The sequence below is a fragment of the Schistocerca gregaria genome, chromosome 6, assembly GCF_023897955.1.
Source record: "Schistocerca gregaria isolate iqSchGreg1 chromosome 6, iqSchGreg1.2, whole genome shotgun sequence".
Taxonomy (NCBI): Eukaryota; Metazoa; Arthropoda; class Insecta; order Orthoptera; family Acrididae; genus Schistocerca; species Schistocerca gregaria.
Window position 1 is genome coordinate 339260092 of NC_064925.1, and position 19118 is coordinate 339279209.

The window sequence follows — 19118 nt, forward strand, 5'->3', positions numbered from 1 at the left end:
GCCGACATTGTGCATGCTCTGTTGCCTGTGTCTATGTACCTGTGGTTCTGTCAGTGTGATCATGTGATGTATCTCACCCCAGGAATGTGTCAATAAAGTTTCCCCTTCCTGGGACAATGAATTCACGGTGTTCTTATTTCAATTTCCAGGAGTGTATGACGGTTTGCCATTTGTGCACCCAGGTTCGTCGGTGAGTACACCGTCGCAATTCGTGCAGATGGTTGTTGTCTTGCAAACGTCCCCATCGGTTGACTCAGGGACGTGGCTGCACGATCCGTTACAGCCATGCGAATAAGATGCCTGTCATCTCCACTGTTAGTGATACGAGGCCGTTGGGATCCAGCACGGCATTCCGTATTACCCTCCTGAACCCGACGATTCCATATTCTGCTAACAGTCATTGGATCTCGACCAACGCGAGCAGCAATGTTGCGATACGATTAACCGAAATCGCGATAGGCTGCAGTCCGACCTTTATGAAAGTCGGAAACGTGATGGTACGCATTTCTCCTCCTTGCACGAGGTATCACAACAACGATCCACCAGGCAACGCCCGTCAACTGCTGTTTGTGTATGAGAAATCGGTTGGAAACTTTCCTCATGTCAGCACGTTGCAGGTGTCGCCACCGGCACCAACCTTGTGTGAATGCTCTGAAAAGCTAATCATTTGCACATCACAGCATATTCTTCCTGTCGGTTCAATTTCGCGTCTGTTGCACGTCATCTTCGTGGTGTAGCAAATTTAATGGCCAGTAGTGTCTATAATGGAATGATGACATTGAAAATTTGTCTCTGAACGGGAGTCGAATCCGGATTTGCCGTCTGTTGCGAGCGGTCGCCTATACCACTTTTTTTTAAATCTCATTTTGTTCGTTATTCGTCGTTGTATTTACTTGGAGCGGATGTCCCATGACGCTTGTTCAAGTTAATAATTGTTGATCCAGTCACTCAGTTTCTATTGATTCACAGGGCATCTATCATTCTGACCCAACACGCTGAGTTACCGTGCCGGCGCCACTTGGGCTATACGAGCCTGCTTGACGGCTAGACTGAAACTTCCATATGCCGTTGTTCAGATGTCTACAACCTGCACTCGTAGATTCATTATGTGTGTTTCCGTACAGGGTAATTGAAACTGCTTGCCCGGTATCTGCAGATAAATACGATTTTGCGATGCATGCGACCGCGGCTGGTCGCGACAAGCGCGTATTTCGGCACAAATCTTCACCATTGTCATTCCGTTGCACAGCTGAAGGTCGCCCATATTTGCAACTTCGAGTACACTTCATAACAGCTGTAGCCGACGCAGTACTCGTCCCTTCGGACATGCACGCACTGCAGTATCAGAGAAAAATTGTTCCTCAAAGTCATATCACAAAAGCAAACCTGTGTCAAGAAATTTTATGTGAATGTTATGTACGATTATTTAACTGAATATGTTTTAATTAATTTCATAAAATATAATTTTCTGCACTAAATATGAATTAAGATATCACGAAGACTGTACATATTCGAGTAAAAGTGCCATCCTCGTTCATTACGTTTTATTTTTGCTTTCCCAGTTACCGGCATCAACATCCACATCGTCTCCTGCGCAGTATGTGTGGTGTGCATCTTCTACACCTGCGTGGTAAGTTGCTCTGCTTGCTCTTCATTCGTGAATTTAATTCCTCTGTCCGCTGTGCCGACTGTTATTTTTCTCGAACAGTTCGCGGACCACGGAAAGACAAACACTCAACTACATTGTATTTTTTTCGGGGAATTGAAGCTTCCTAGTTGTATACCGTCACTATTTACAGGTCAAAAGCTCCTGCTTGTCTGTATGATTTGTTTTATTTGCCAGCACACAACACGGTCATTCTGCAAATACCGATAGAGCAGGCGCAGTGGCAAATGGACTGGATTCATATTCTGCAAGAGCACGCTTCGAACCCACAAAAAAAGTCAAATGGCTCTGAGCACTATGGGACTTAACATCTATGGTCATCAGTCCCCTAGAACTTAGAACTACTTAAACCTAACTAACCTAAGGATATCACACAACACCCAGTTCGAACCCACAGCTGGCCTTTCTAATTCAGATTTGCTATATCACCAAAGTCAAATGCTGGGATGGTTCCTCCAACAATCCTATGGCTAGTTTCCTTGCCATGCATAAGTAAGTCATCCAGATACAAATAATGACGCTGCTTTCCTCATGCAAGGCTCAGAGGTCATCTTCTCAGACCTTTGCGCCTCAGAAAAAATCTATTATGATAACCAAATTTGAATCCTGGACTGTCATAGTCAAAAAAAATGGCTCTAAGCACTATGGGACTTAACATCTGATGTCATCAGTCCCCTAGACTTATAACTACTTAAACCTAACTAATCTAAGGACATCACACACATCCATGCCCGAGGCAGGATTCGAACCTGCCACCGCAGCAGCCGCGTGGTTCCGGACTGTAGCGCCTAGAAGCGCTCGGCCACAGCGGTCGGCCTGTCATAGTCAGCAGTCATCTACTCTAACCACCAGTCCACATAGAAGTTCTCCAACTGAGCCACTGTTCCGTCCGTAACAACATCGAAGTCGATAGTAAATTCCAATCACTCCTCCTCTTAAGGAAAGTGTTCAATAGCTATTGTTGTTGAACTTCATTAAGACACTAACATCTGATTCGACTAGACTTTGGAATTTTGGAACGAAATATCATCTACAATGAAGAGTCAAAGAAACTGGGGGCCCCCGTGAGCACGCAGAAGTGTAGCAACGCGACTTGGCATGGACTCGACGAATGTCTGAGTAGTGCTGGAAGAAACTGACACCACGAATCCTGCAGGGCTGGACATAAATCCGTAAGAGTACCAGGGGTTGGATCTTCTGAACAGCGCGTTGCACGGTGTTCCAGATACTCTCAATAATGTTGATGACTGGGGAGTTTTGTGGCCAGCGGAAGTGTCTAAAGTCAGGAGAGTGTTCCTGGAGCCGCTCTGTAGAAACTCTGGACGTGCAGGGCGTCGCATTACTTACTGCTGGAATTGCCCAAGTCCGTCAGAATGCGCAATGGACATGAATGGATGCAGGTTCAAAATAATGTTCAAATGTTTGTGAAATCTTATGGGACTTAACTGCTAAGGGCATCAGTCGCAAAGCTTACACACTACTTTATCTAAATTATCCTAAGGACAAAAACACACACACCCATGCCCGAGGGAGGACTCGAACCTCCGCTGGGACCAGCCTGGATGCAGGAGATCTGGCAGGATGCTTACGTACGTGTCACCTGTGTGAATCGTATCTAGATGTATCAGGGGTCTCATATCACTCTAACAGATGAGGCGTAAGGCTTTATGTCGTGCAGTCATCAAGGGTACACGAGTGGGCCTTCGGCTCCGAAAGCCTATATCGATGATGTTAATGGTTCGCACGCTGACACTTGTTGATGGCCCATTATTGAAATCTGCAGCAATTTTGAGAACGGTTAAACTTCTGTCACGTTGAACAATTCTCTTCAGTCGTTTCTAGTCCCGTTCTTACAGTATCTTTTTCCAGACGCAGCGTTGTGAGAGATTTGATGTTTTACCGGGTTCCTGATATTCATGGTACACTCGAGAAATGGTCATACGGGAAGATCCTCACTTCATCGCTACGTTCAGACTCTCTTAAATCCTGATAACCTGCCATTGTAGCAGCAGTAACCTATCTAACAACTGTGCCAAAGATTTGTTGTCTTATATAAGCGTTGCCGACCACAGCGCAGTGTTCTGCCTGTTTACATACCTCTGTATTTGAATACGCATACCTATGCCACTTTCTTTGACTCTTCAGTGTATAATTTGTACATAAATCCGATTGCAGATACAAGAGTCGAAAACATGAAACGTAAGCATTTATTGCGAGTGATACAGGGTTGTAGCCTTAACGTGAATAGCAATACAGATAATATTAAAGGTATTCGCGGTATAAATCCGGTTTGCCTTTCTCTTTGTGTCACAATACTGGCTGCGACGATGTTAATCTGCAGTTGTTTGATGTAGAGTCTTGTACCGAGTCTTGCGCTATTACACAGTTTCGGCCAATTCAAATTCCGCAGTATAATGACCGGCGAATCAACAATCAATTTGAGGCAAAGAAACGGCATTCCTGGAACATTAACGAATTTAAAAATTTAGTACGAAAATTTACAATTTCATTTTCAACGGTCATGGTATCAATCGACATGTAAATTTTCTCTGCTCCCGATATTATTTCTTAGACGGTCTTGTTGATATCGTCGTCGATTTCGGTTTTCATCGCTAGAATAACCCGGTCGCTTAACTATTCTGAATTCGTATAGTTTTCGACAATATCCTGGCATATTTCGTTCATGAGTTGTTCAAGTGTTTCAACAATATTACACAATTCATTTGTCAGTATGATTTGGTCAGAATTATCGTCTTTTGGATATGTGCCTTCATCTATTTGTGAAAGGTATTCGCCAAGTTCTCGCGCTCTTTCGTCTCCCGATATTTCCGTTCTCACATTTTTTGTTAACCTGATTATTTTTACGTGCTCCCAAATGAACGACTTTTTTTAAGCAGGCGTTCATTTCATTCGCTCGCGTAGATTTCGCAATGACAGGCAGCGTTTGACGAAATCCACCTGACAGTGTCAGTAATACACTTCCAATTAAACTCGCGTTATCTCGTAAGTCCTGGAGTGTTCTGTCCGATGGTTCCTAGGACTTTCTGTGATGTCACATATCGGAAGTTCTTGTTCAGCTACACTTAAAGGCAATTTTAAAGCAGAATATGCTGTCCGTACGCCATTCATAAGAGCAGCCACTGCTGGCCATTTGCCAGTACAACGTTGCACACCCTCTGGGCTGGACCCATGAATGATTCGGCCATTATATTCTCACCTGACGCAAACTGGCCCACAACTGTTGTGACTAGTCCTTCATATCCTGGAAACTGGCACTGAAACGGAGTAGTCATCCTGCCTGGTTCCACACGTGTATCTGGAATAGATCTGTGGTTCTTGCTAACCAAGGGAGTAACTTAACGTTAGGAATTAGACGAGTGTCACGAGTAGACGAGCATTGTCCTGTTGGAAATTGGCACCAAAACACAGTCACATGAGAGGTAACACACGAGGATGCAGTATGTCTGTGACGTACCGTTGTGCCATCAGAGTTCTCTCTTCCAGTACCAGCTGTGACATGAGTCGTACCCGATGGCGCACCACAGCATGACGCCGGGAGCAACACATCCAAAGAATGGGAGGTATCATACTTGCCAACGATGGTCACTTGGTGTGATGCAGAACCGCGATTCATCACTGAACACAGTACGGCGCCATTCATCAGCAGTCCCTGTGTCCCAGTCACGGTACCACTGCAAACTTAGCCGTTTGTTTTGGGGTGTTGACGGCAACCGATACATGGCAAGTTAGTTCCTTGGTCTGGCTGTTACCAGTCTCCGACCAATAGTGCTGGATGACGCTGAATGTGGCAAGGACTGTATTAATTGTTCTCGGATGGCAGGCTCAGGTGTAAAGCGGTTTCGATGTGCTTGGTACATAATACTTGCGGTGACCGGATGTGGTCAAGCACAAACTTGACGACAAATATGCCTGGCCTCATGTTCCCGTCCAGTCCAACGAAGGATAACTGTCACATACGAATACTCCACAAACTTTGAAAGTGCACGATTCGATCAGTTGGCGAAATTGAGCCCCACAATGAGGCTCCTTTCACACTATGTCAGTTGAACAAAACCCTGTGTTTCACGAGTACCCGGCATCTTCGTGTTTATTGTGCAGGACGAAATAGCACTCGTCGGCACTGTAATGGGCTCTTAGATTTACTTCCGGAGAAGGCTTAGTTGATACTACAACACACACAAAATTTTAGATCTCTTTATTATGATTGGAACAAGATGAAAGAAGTGATTCTTCAGTTTCTCCTGGCGTATTTCTTGCTCTAACAGTCCACGGTTGTACTGCTGGTCCATACCGTCCAAGGGGCACAATATTTCGGCGATCAGATATGTCGCCATCCTTAGGTGCGCTGACGGACTGAGTTCGTGAGAGCGGATGGCAGATCAGATGCGCTCTGGGCCCCACACCTACAGTACAGCGTGCGGAGACAGAAGAAGTCACGGAAAAAGAGATAGCCACTGCCTATATACCGTATACTGGCGCACTATCGGGGAAAATAGGACGAATATTGAGGAACCACCGAATAGGAGCTGTCTTTTGCCCACCAAATAAAACGCGAGCATTATTGGTATGTGTCAAAGACTATCTCGGTTTGCGGAAGGCCGACATATACCAGATTCCGTGGGAAGACTTGTATTGGACAGGCAGTGCGCACCATCGAACATCGTTGCCAAGAACATCAGAGGCACACTCGACTTGGGTACCCAAACAAGTCGGCTGTCGCAGAGCACTGTTTGTTCGAAAATCATGAAACGGACTACCAACCTACCAGGGTCCTGGCACATACATCTAAATACTGGGACTGCGTCGCTAGAAAGGCTGTCGAAATTCGTATCAGGGACACACTCATCAACCGAGATTGCGGCTACAGCCTCAGCAGTTCATGAGAACTAGCACTGAGCCTAATTAAAACTACGCTCAGCCAAGGAAAGGAACGGGCGACTAGGGTGCAAGAGGCAATTACACCGACGCCACCACAGACGCCGACGCCAGCGTCTCACCGATTGCTGACACGCGGACCGCGGAGAGAACACCTCGCGAGGGGAGGGGATTTAAGACATCCGCCCGCCCTCAGGAGCTCAGTTAGTCAGCATACCTGACGACGGCGACATGTCTAATCGCCGAAATATTGTGCTTCTTGGACACTATGGACCGGCAGTACACCCGTTCACTGTTTGGGCAAGATGAAACAAATTCTTAACAACCGCCGGCCGGAGTGGCCGAGAGATTCTAGGCGCTACAGTCTGGAACCACGCGGTCGCTACTGTCGCAGGTTCGAATCTTTCCTCGAGCATGGATGTGTGTGATGTCCTTAGGTTAGTTAGGTTTAAGTAGTTCTAAGTTCTAGGGGACTGATGACCTCAGAAGTTAAGTCCCGTAGTGCTCAGAGCCATTTGCAACAATCCATGGCCACAGACAATGTCTTGTGCATTTATTACGGTCACTGAACACTGACGTATCACTTGATACTGTACAAGATAGTAGTCTTATCTCTCAAAGTACAACTGGTTATAAGCTTTGCTGCATGGTTCTGTCTGATACAACTCTCATACTGCTGGCTGTATTGAGACGATGCTGTCGTCTTCGGCGATGATCGCAGAGTGGACCGTCCTGACGTAAGAAAGCATGCTGCACGAGTTCCAAAAGAAAGACAGGTAGCGGCGCTTACGTCACAGCACGTAACACTACGGGTCTTACGAGTTGCAGCGACCGTCTCCATTAGGAAGCGACTTACTATTTGAGACACCTTTTTACTCAGGTGCGGATGTGTTGTAGAGTTGTTTTAGAATGTTCTCTACTTTATATTCCTATAGTTAGGAGTGTTTTGTAGATTAGGCTACCTCTATGTGCTTACAGTTTCTATGTATGAAGATGATCGTTGTGAACCAAGACTGGAATTATAAGAAAGAAAATTAAATCGAGATGCCCGATGTGGTAGTTTTCACTCTTCTCACTACTTATGACGTCCTTCTCTCCTATATCGTATATTTTGATATTGTCTGCAATAAGTATTACTAATATAGTTATAAATAAGTAACTAATAAAAACGTCGTGCCTGATGCAACCGTTGTACTACAAGAACAGGGAAAATGCAGAATGCAGTAAGCAATAAACTTTTCTGATTTCATCATTTTATGGGCGGGAGGGGGGGGGGGGCGGAGACAGGGGTGGGTAACAACAAGGAAATGTTCCGTAATGGTTTGAAATTATGTGTATAGTTTGTTCCAAGACGATAAGTGATCTCACGCTTAAATAATGGATGAATATACTTGCGCGTGGTTCCTTACGCTTCTTCTTCTCCCAATTCCCACTCTTAGGTTGTTCTTACCATCCTCTCCCCCCCCCCCCCCCCCCCCACACACACACACACACGAAGTGCTTCTTTCCGGATAGAAGCGATATGTGTTCCATGAACTGTTGAAGTCGATCCAGCGGTTTAGGATGAGACATTGAAGATACACATATAAATACATTTTAATTAGATACAGAGATTTTGACATAGGGATGTAAATTCTACGTAACTGTGACGTTCGCATTAAACAGGTTTTGATCCAGCCCGTACATATACCGCTGATAATGTTCTGTTTAAAGTTCCGTAAATGCTTTAAGTATCACATAAAAACAGCTGCTGAGCAGAGTAAGAGGAGAAGCATAGGCTTTTTTTTCCTTTTTTAAGTAGCTGCTATTTTCTTAGTATTCATACACACATATATAAAGCAATCTAACACTAATTCTCATAATTATCTGAATGAGTAGATTAATATAATTTAAGCTATGAATTATTGTTAGAATACAGAAATAGCCTGCAGTGGTTTATTCTGCTTTTTAATGTACAAGATGTTCAAAAAGTAACGCAACCTTGTGGATAAATGACTAATTTACAAAAATTGATGTAAGTCGCCTTTATTATGCAATTCATAAATTGAATAAAACGTTGCTTATTCTTAAATACATGTTGAAACGCTTTTTGAGGAATTGCAGAAACACGTATTTCAGTTTCTTTCTGCCATTCAAGAATGATCTGAGAATGAGTAACATTTTCAATATATCTCTACCAGATGCGAATAAATCGGCAGATTGACAAGGCAACAACACTTCAGAAGTCACTTGCCCACTAAAACACTGAAACTCATAGTGTTATTAGCTGTGCGATCCATTGCCTTGTTCTACTGATAATACGTGCAAATGTAGCTGATCTGCTCCGACAGTGTTCACAAATCATTGCACCGTTTACATTACATGTAGCACGCGCTCTTCATTCTATCAGGAAACAATGTGATGAATATTCGTATACCTGATAACAATGCACACCAAACACACCTTATATGCATGCAGGGGCCTCGTGCAGCTGGTGTATATTTTGTGCTTGCTTGTGGAAGATAGTCTCAGTTACGTGATTGGATTCGTGATTGCCTGTCAGAGATGTCAGTTCGTAGTAATTGACGGAAAGTCATCGAGTAAAACAGAAGTGATTTCTGGTGTTCCCCAAGATAGTATTATATGCCCTCTACTGTTCCTCATCTGTATAAATGATTTGGAAGACAATCTGAGCAGCCGTCTTAGGATGTTTGCAGGTGGCGTTGTTTGCAGATGACGCTGTCGTTTATCGACTAGTAAAGTCTTCAGAAGATCAAAACAATATGCAAAACGATTTGGAAAAGATATCTGTATTGTGCGAAAATTGGCAATGGATCCTAAATAACGAAAAGTGTGAGGTCATCCACAAGAGTGCTAAAAGGAATCCGTTAAACTTCGGTACACGATGAATCAGTCAAATCTAAAGGCCGTAAATTCAACCAAATACCTAAGAATTACAATTACGAACCACTTAAATTGGAAGGAACACAGAAAATGTTGTGGGGAAGGCTAGACAAAGACTGCGTTTTATTGGTAGGATACTTAGAAAATGTAACAGGTCTACTAAAGAGACTGCCTAAACTACGCTTGTTCGTCCTCTTTTAGAACACTGCTGCGCTGTGTGAGATCCTTACCATACAGGGTTGCGGGGTACACCGAAAAGTTCAGAGAAGTACAGCACGTTTCGTATTATCGCGGAATAGGGAAGAGAGTGTCACTGAAAAAAAATACGGGATTTGGGGTGGACGTCATTAAAAAGGTGTTTTTCGTTGCGGCGGAATCTTTTCACAAAATTTCAGTCAGCAACTTTCTCCTCCGAATGCGAAAATATTTTGTTGATCTGGTCAGCATAGGGAGAAACGGTCGCCATAATAAAGTAAGGAAAATCAGAGCTCGCAGGGAAAGACATAGGTGTTCGTTTTTTTCGTGCGCTATAAGAGATTGGAACAACAGAGAATGGTGATGGTGGTTCGATGAACCCCCTGCCAGGCACTCAAATGTGATTTGCAGAGTATCTATGTAGATGTAGATGTAGACTAGTCCAAATGTAATCTGCACATTGTAACGATGCTAAATTCTTCTTGATCGTTACGTAAAATTACTTAACTTTTACTTGGAGTTCATTTTGGTGAAAGCACATAAATTTGGAACTTCTCATTATTTATAGATAACAAAACTGCATTCTTGACACATTTAAACAAAGCACTTCACAGACATCACTGATCTCTTTGACAAACAGACTCAACAACAACAACTGACTGACTCACAGCCTCGCTGCTTTCCCTTATATAGAATTTTAACAATTGCTCACAAAATATTCCATTATTAATTTTGATTAATTTTAATGTTACAATTAAAATTTACAAAAAGTAAAGAAACTGATGTTACAGCCGAATAAGGTATAAAATACAAATCTTTAGTTTTCCTTAAGAAAATCATTCTGAACTTTAATTACAATAATGTGTCTCGTATTATTTTAGTTACATAACTAATTACAATTTGGATTTGGTTACTAACATTTAATGGTATTACAAATCTTCTGCTTTATTCGACTGCATACGAGGAAGTTACAAAGAAAGCTTCAAATTCTGAAATTGCAAAACTGAAATGTAAACAACTGGAGAGTTAATTAAAAATGTAATTACAAGGACTATTAATTGCAGAGGAAGACATAAAAATAAATAACAAATGAAAATGCATCGTCTGCTAATAACTTTCAAGCCTTTTCTCAAGATAATGAGATTCTTTGTGTTAACTGTTTACTCGATTCTAATTACGGTAATTAGAGGCGCCCACAGTATTTTAGTATTTTCCGCCAAACATTTATCCCTTCAATTTCTTTATTATACATTCAATACAGCATTTGTACGTGATTTTGTTAATGACAACAATCTCTTGATAACGATGACAACGCACGATCTTCTAGAACATTCCATACGCCTTCGCAATGAATATCAAGTTTTTTATTAAATAGGACAGAATGATATATACAAAGACATACATACAAGGCCTTACGAAGCACTGAATTGTCTGACAACTATGGAGATGCATATAAAAAAATAAGGTGGTATCAGATATTTCATATGAATCTTGGGGAAGGCTGCATCGTTACAACATTCACATATCCATTGAGATGGAGCCATGCCTCATCAGACCAAAACTTACATCATGTCTTTATTGGACTATCAATAGCAGAATCACATGCTCAGATGTTCTCCTAAATCGTTTATGTCATGGTCAATTGCTGCGTGCCACACTCCACACGAGCACGATGTGCTCAGTACTTCTCGGCTTTGCTCAGTCCTTCGTGGAAGTACCCAGCACAACGTGACGTATCATTCAGTACTGTGGTGCAGCACGTTTTGGTCGACACGACATTCTTCAGATCGGCAGAATCGTGGTACAAAGGAACTTCACAGCTCCAGTTGCTGTCCTCACAAAACGAGGAATTCTAGCGATCTATTGTCAGAAGCCTTTAAAAAATGAATCGGTAGGGCACAGACAAGAATGAGAATTCTCAATATCTTATGTGCAGTCGCATAATCAATGGTACCAAAAGAATTGAAGATGTAATTGACAATGAAAGAGGAAAATACTGCACTGATCGACAGACGGAATTCATTGTTTGTACATCAAATGCATGTTGTGATGAATTTGCAAGCATAGAGGACATGATGAAATTTGCGGCACGCATTTTTACACATGTCAGTTGCAACAATCTTCGATAAACTTGAACGAAGAGTAAGGAGACTTTATATATTACTGTAAAGTACGTTGGTTAAGTCGAGGGTCATGTTTAGTACGATTTTTCGGTTTAAAACCCGCTATTGTTGAATTTATACAGGAAAAAGGAGTGCAGGAAGGAAAATATGAACATTCGGAATGGATTGCAAACCTCGCATTTAAGTGGACGTGATTGCACACAGCCCATACTAATACACTGAAAGATCAGAAACAACTTATTTCAGATTTTTCAGAAAAAATCTGTCCATTTCCCTAAGGTCACAGGTGTCGAAGAAGACGCGAGTTTTAAATAATGCACTGCATCCTTGAAAGAAGTACAAGGACAGTTTTCTAAAGGTTTTGCCAATCCTACGCCTGGTTTAGAGACCGTATGTCGTTTCAGGTTAAACTGCCCCTGCGAATGTGCAGATGTAACGGCTTGATCTGCAGTGTAATTCCTAGTTAGAAGGCAAATACTTTTACGTTAAAAATGTGCACGAAGAGTTTCCACGCCTCCATAACGATGTTGCGAACGTGACAAAATATTTCAATCAACGCATATCTATGGAAGGGTATTTTCGATTATAGAACTAAATAAGTCATGATTACGTAGCAAGCTGTGTGCGGAAATCTGTGAAATTGACTGCGTCTGTCGATAAGCTAACAATTTGCACTAGATGAAACTGCATTACTCTTCAGCGCGCCAAAAATAATTAAATAATAGCATAAAATTGTTTCGTTTGTGGTCTTGAAACGTCCCCTTTGAACAATTTATACACGACTGTGCTTAAACTGACACAGAATAATTTTTGGCGCAACGCAATCTGACTATCAAAAATCCCTACAAAAGAATGGCCCTGACTAACATTAACCTATACCTTTCACAAATCACTTACCTCACAAAAATCTTCGTTACTCGAACTACTGCAATACAGCGAGCGCCACTACTGCCAGCTAAATAAAATATTCAAACTACTGAAGGCACTAACTACTGACAGGCATAGTTAGCAAATGAAAGATTTTAATACAGAACAGACAATGTATTTACCTTAATAGTCATAATATATAAATCAGTTCTTGACACCAATTCTTACAAATTTTAAAACTCCACCATCTCTCTCCCCACGTCCACCAGCAAATGAAAGATTTTAATACAGAACAGACAATGTATTTACCTTAATAGTCATAATATATAAATCAGTTCGTGAGACCAATTCTTACAAATTTTAAAACTCCGCCATCTCTCTCCCCACGTCCACCACTGCTGGCGGCTCACCTCCAACTGCGCAACGCTACGCGCTGTTAGCATCCAGCTGCCGCTGCCCAACACTACAATGGCAGACAACAATGCAGACTAAACACAGACTGCACACGGCACAGCCAGTGATTTTTTTATACCGAGCGCAATGTGGCGTTACCAATAAGAAAACCTAAACAGCCTACTTACAGTCTGAGCAGTTGAGGAACATGAAGCATAAAACCAAGTCATATATAAAGCCACTGCTTTGCAGTTTAAATGCGACGCATTCGCAATTTCCCCTTTTCCACCTCCTCACATTCATACAGCGTGACGTAGCGGTGGGGAAACTGTGCAGCCAGGAGAGACAGCTTCGGCACTTGTCAAGGGTCACAGCTCCCCTGCTCAATTCCTGACAGTCCCTGGTTTGTACACGTTAGGAACAGCAGAGTGCCTGCAACACTTCCTTGGAGAACGCCAGATATTATTTCCATTTTACTCGATAACTTTCCATCAAACTTCCCGGCAGATTAAGATTGTGTGCCAGACCGGTACTAACTCGGTACCATTTCCTTTCACAGGCAAGTGCTCTACAATCTGAGCTACCCAAGCACGACTCACGAGCCGTCCTCACAGCTTCACTTCCGCCAGTACTTCGTCTCCTACCTTCCAAACTTCACAGAACCTCTCCTGCAGACCTTGTAGAAGTAGCGCTCCTGGAATAATGGATATTGCGGGGACGGCTTAGCCACAGCCTGTGGGATGTCTCGAAAATGAAATTTTCACTCTGTAGCGGAGTGTGCGCCGATGTGAAACTTCCTGGCAGATTTAAACTGTGTGCCGGACCAAGACTCGGTCCTTATTTCGAGTCATGGTCAGACACAAAATTTTTATCTGCCAGGAAGTTTCACATCAGCGCACACTCCCCTGCAGAGTGAAAATTCCATTCCGCAACTTTCCATCAGTTACCATGAACTTTGTAACGGGAAACCACGAGTCCAGTCGCAAAACTGAAAAGGGAAATTCTCCATCAATCACTCTCTGGCACAGCTTTGGTGCTACGTCATCAGTCTGCGCGCGTAGCAGTAAACCAAGCGAATTGATATCGTACTAGCTCAGTTTCGAATTTTTGCACTCCGTGTTGTTTTTTGTCCTTCTGTTATTAGGGAAGTATGTAACATCAACGACATCAAATTTTTTGTGACATCGATACAAAACAATGGGGATTATTGATAAAATAAATAAACATTTCAAATTTATTAATTTTATATGAAGATTTCAACTCATTAAAATCGATTTTATCATCGCTAATCTTATACAACTTTATACAATAACTGAAAATGAAAGATATATAAATTCTAGTATTTCATTGTTTCATTTTTTACGTTTAAACTCAAAGAGTGAGATATATATAACAGAAACATTCAACGCATAAAAGTTCAGAGCACCACGAATAACGAACGTGCCACAGTAACATTTGTAGTGTGAATATCATTGCCTCGTTAACGTTGCGCTTTCGCGATAATTTAGTGGTAAACAAAGCATACTAAAGCATTTTCTCGAAAACTGGAGTCTGCAATTGATTACAGATACAGGCGAGTATTTTATTAATTGCTTCGATTCCTCTTATGATTTCCGGTTGCTGTGCAGTGAGAATAGGACACTTCTGCAATAGTCAAATGTAATTCTTCACCTGTCAGTAAAAGTATGCTTCATAGGGTTCATAGAACGGCATACTCTTTGGCGGAATAAACACGCCCATGCTCTGATTTCATCGATAACCACTCAATCGCTTAAGGAGTCAACCATGTACAAAAGCGGCTCCATATATATTCGTAAGATCGCAAAATTATGTCCAAACGCCGATGATAAGTATATTTTATGAGCTTTCCAGGTTTTGTAGCTGTTGTGTACACATTGTGATGAGGTTCCATTAACTGATTTACGTCTTGATGGACTCGAGGACCAAATTTACACTGACTTCCTGGAGACATACAAAAACTGTTGGTAACAGTTTTCCGGAAAGAGTTAAGCCCTACGTGTACGAGTGCACAAGCTCACAAGTATGAAAGAGCTATCGCGATGCAGGTGCCAGGTGACAATTGGACAATCGATTCGAAACAAACATAAAATGATCGACTCGTGAGTGTTTACTAAGGCTAGATACAGCGGTTACTATACGAAAACTACGGCAGTGGACAATGCTGCAGCAGCCTTATTGTTGTCGGATAGTTTTGAATTCAAAGCGACAACTGCCTGGTGCGAGTCACGCAAGGGGGAAAAGAGAATTCAGCACCGTCATGTCGCTAAATACATCTAAATACATCAACACCAAAGACAAGCGTACGTTTGATGAATTATTGGGAACAGACTCTTTGAACATCAAACCTCCACTACTGTTCCTGAATCCAACCATTATTTTGTTACAAGTACAGGTCAACAGAATGTATCATGTCTCTAGCAAGAGAGTCATCGCATTGATATGAGAAGGCTACGGAAATCATCATCAGTTTTTGGACAAAATTTTGAGACCTTAGATAAAAATGGAGCTGCTTCTCTACATTATTGGCTCTTGGGATGAGCAAAGCTATTCAACCATATACGGCGGCGCGGTTGTCGAAGAAACTTGATTATCCATGTGTTCATTAAAAACAATTCCGCCATGGTGAACGCCGTTATGTCATCTCTGCGAAACGTACTTTTAGTGATAGGTGAAGTTCTACATTCGCCCATTTCAGAAGTGCTCATTTCTCGTGGCGTAGTAAATGGAAATCACAAGTAGAAGCTGAGAAATTAATAAAATATACCCTTTCATTAGTAATCAACTGCAGGCTCCAACTTTCGAGAGAATGCTTTGATATGCTTTGTTTGCCGCTTTATTATCGCCAGAGTGCGAGGTACATATCAACAAAGTTGCTTTTCTTATTGCTATTTATACTAAAATAATGTGACTGTGGCACATGTGCTTTCACACATTGCTCGTGGTGCTTAGAATTTTCTTTAATGTTTTTCTTGTACATATCACCCTGGAGAAGGTAATGATTCTCTTGAAGTATGAAAGTAAAAAAATAAAAGCAAACAATGAAATACTAGAATTTATGTTACATTTTCAATTACTGTCAACTACATAAGGTTGTATAAGATTAGTGATCATAAAATCTATTTTGATAAGATTTGGACTGCTTATTTCTTTCATCAATAATCCCATTGTATTTCTCGACGTCACAAAGAAAAAACTGATGTCGATGTTACATACCTCCCCAACAACAAAAGAAATAGAAAATTCTTATACGACTGGATTTGAACACGGAACGCAAATATTCGAAACTGTGCTCTTAGCTAGTACGAGTGATTTGATGAAGTACCATCAAACCTTTAATTATCATCTTCTCAGGAACTACTGATTGTTGGCACCTAAGGCGAAACAGGTTCACCAAGCGAAGTTTCGACTGTGCCGGAGGGCGACTTACGATGGCTTGCCCTTGTGGGACCAGACACGGGAGGACGACAATTCAAACCCGCGTCCGGTCATCCTGATTTAGGTTTTCCGTGATTTCCGTAAATCGCTTCAGGCAAATGCCGGGATGGTTTCTTTGAAAGCGCATGGCCAATTTCCTTCAACATCCTCCCATATCCGATGGAACCGATGACCTCTCTGTGTTTGCTCCCCTTCCCCAAATTAATCAACCAACCAACGAGACTCCATAGGCATGCAATTTTATTAGAATACGCTTGTGAGGAACAATGTCAAGGACCTTCTGAAATATCTATAAATATGGAATCAATTTGAGATCTGCTGTCAATAGGGGATTATTCACTATTAGTAAAATATTAAGTGCTATTGTGCAGCGGTCGAAAGAATTTCGTGTAGAAACCCCACGTTTCGTTCCCAATTGCACACAACAGATGGGTATGAAACTTCAGGTTTCTCCAGGAAATTCTTTCAGTCGCGGCACAATAGCGAGTAATATTTTAATAACTATGACATTTCCGGCGGGAAACTTACATTTCAACAAAAAAAGACTTCCATATGGTTGCGTCGCTTGAAAGTTGTTCATTTTAACTATAAAAAATGATAATAATTATTATTAGCCTGGTCAAAGACGTACGGAAATGTGTAAATCTCCATCTCTAACGCCGGCCGCTGTGACAGAGCGGTTCTAGGCGCTTCAGTTCGGCACCACGCTGCTGCTACGGTTGCAGGTTCGAATCCTGCCTCGGGCATGGATATGTGTGGTGTCCTTAGGTTAGTTAGGTTTAAATAGTTCTAAGTCTAGGGGACTGATGACCTCAGACGTTGAGTGCCATAGTGCTTAGAGCCATTTGAACCATCCAGTCTAACAATATTATCGTTATCTATACTTTTCTCTAAAAACAGCAAGGCAGTCTAGTGAAACTGAAATATCGCTATCACAAAATCTGATATGTAGCAGTACAATTTGAATTGAAAACCCGTATTCTGACATGCCAGTATTCAAACATTTTCTGGGAAGTCCTACTATCGAATATGTCAGTATTCAGATTGAGAACAGGAATCGGAAATTAATTACTCTTCCTGCAAATCATGAAAGATCAATTCTCTTGTACCTGCCTGAGAATTTTAAAATATTCTCTAATGCCTCCCAACGATTATACTGCAATGCTTCTGTACGCAACACACAGCTTACCTCGTCTTGCCCCTACAACTGCGTGACCAGAAACAAGCTAAAATACACTCCTGGAAATTGAAATAAGAACACCGTGAATTCATTGTCCCAGGAAGGGGAAACTTTATTGACACATTCCTGGGGTCAGATACATCACATGATTACACTGACAGAACCACAGGCACATAGACACAGGCAACAGAGCATGCACAATGTCGGCACTAGTACAGTGTATATCCACCTTTCGCAGCAATGCAGGCTGCTATTCTCCCATGGAGACGGTCGTAGAGATGCTGGATGTAGTCCTGTGGAACGGCTTGCCATGCCATTTCCACCTGGCGACTCAGTTGGACCAGCGTTCGTGCTGGACGTGCAGACCGCGTGAGACGACGCTTCATCCAGTCCCAAACATGCTCAATGGGGGACAGATCCGGAGATCTTGCTGGCCAGGGTAGTTGACTTACACCTTCTAGAGCACGTTGGGTGGCACGGGATACATGCGGATGTGCATTGTCCTGTTGGAACAGCAAGTTCCCTTGCCGGTCTAAGAATGGTAGAACGATGGGTTCGATGACGGTTTGGATGTACCGTGCACTATTCAGTGTCCCCTCGACGATCACCAGAGGTGTACGGCCAGTGTAGGAGATCGCTCCCCACACTATGATGCCGGGTGTTGGCCCTGTGTGCCTCGGTCGTATGCAGTCCTGATTGTGGCGCTCACCTGCACGGCGCCAAACACGCATACGACCATCATTGGTACCAAGGCAGAAGCGACTCTCATCGCTGAAGACGACACGTCTCCATTCGTCCCTCCATTCACGCCTGTCGCGACACCACTGGAGGCGGGCTGCACGATGTTGGGGCGTGAGCGGAAGACGGCCTAACGGTGTGCGGGACCGTAGCCCAGCTTCATGGAGACGGTTGCGAATGGTCCTCGCCGATACCCCAGGAGCAACAGTGTCCCTAATTTGCTGGTAAGTGGCGATGCGGTCCCCTACGGCACTGCGTAGGATCCTACGGTCTTGGCGTGCATCCGTGCGTCGCTGCGGTCCGGTCCCAGGTCGACGGCCACGTGCACCTTCCGCCGACCACTGGCGACAACATCGATGTACTGTGGAGACCTCACGCCCCACGTGTTGAGCAATTCGGCGGTACGTCCACCCGGCCTCCCGCATGCCCACTATACGCCCTCGCTCAAAGTCCGTCAACTGCACATACGGTTCACGTCCACGCTGTCGCGGCATGCTACCAGTGTTAAAGACTGCGATGGAGCTCCGTATGCCACGGCAAACTGGCTGACACTGACGGCGGCGGTGCACAAATGCTGCGCAGCTAGCGCCATTCGACGGCCAACACCGCGGTTCCTAGTGTGTCCGCTGTGCCGTGCGTGTGATCATTGCTTGTACAGCCCTCTCGCAGTGTCCGAAGCAAGTATGGTGGGTCTGACACACCGGTGTCAATGTGTTCTTTT

General features: G+C 43.0%; 1 protein-coding gene across 2 annotated transcripts in view; it reads left to right on the forward strand.

Annotated features, from left to right (window-relative positions):
* LOC126278597 (sodium-coupled monocarboxylate transporter 1-like) overlaps positions 1-19118 on the forward strand; it is a 228106-nt gene that overhangs the window by 90291 nt on the left and 118697 nt on the right. For both annotated transcript variants that reach the window (XM_049978819.1, XM_049978818.1), the window contains exon 6: positions 1563-1630. In XM_049978819.1, coding sequence (XP_049834776.1) covers positions 1563-1630 — 68 coding nt within the window. The remainder of the gene's footprint in view (positions 1-1562; positions 1631-19118) is intronic.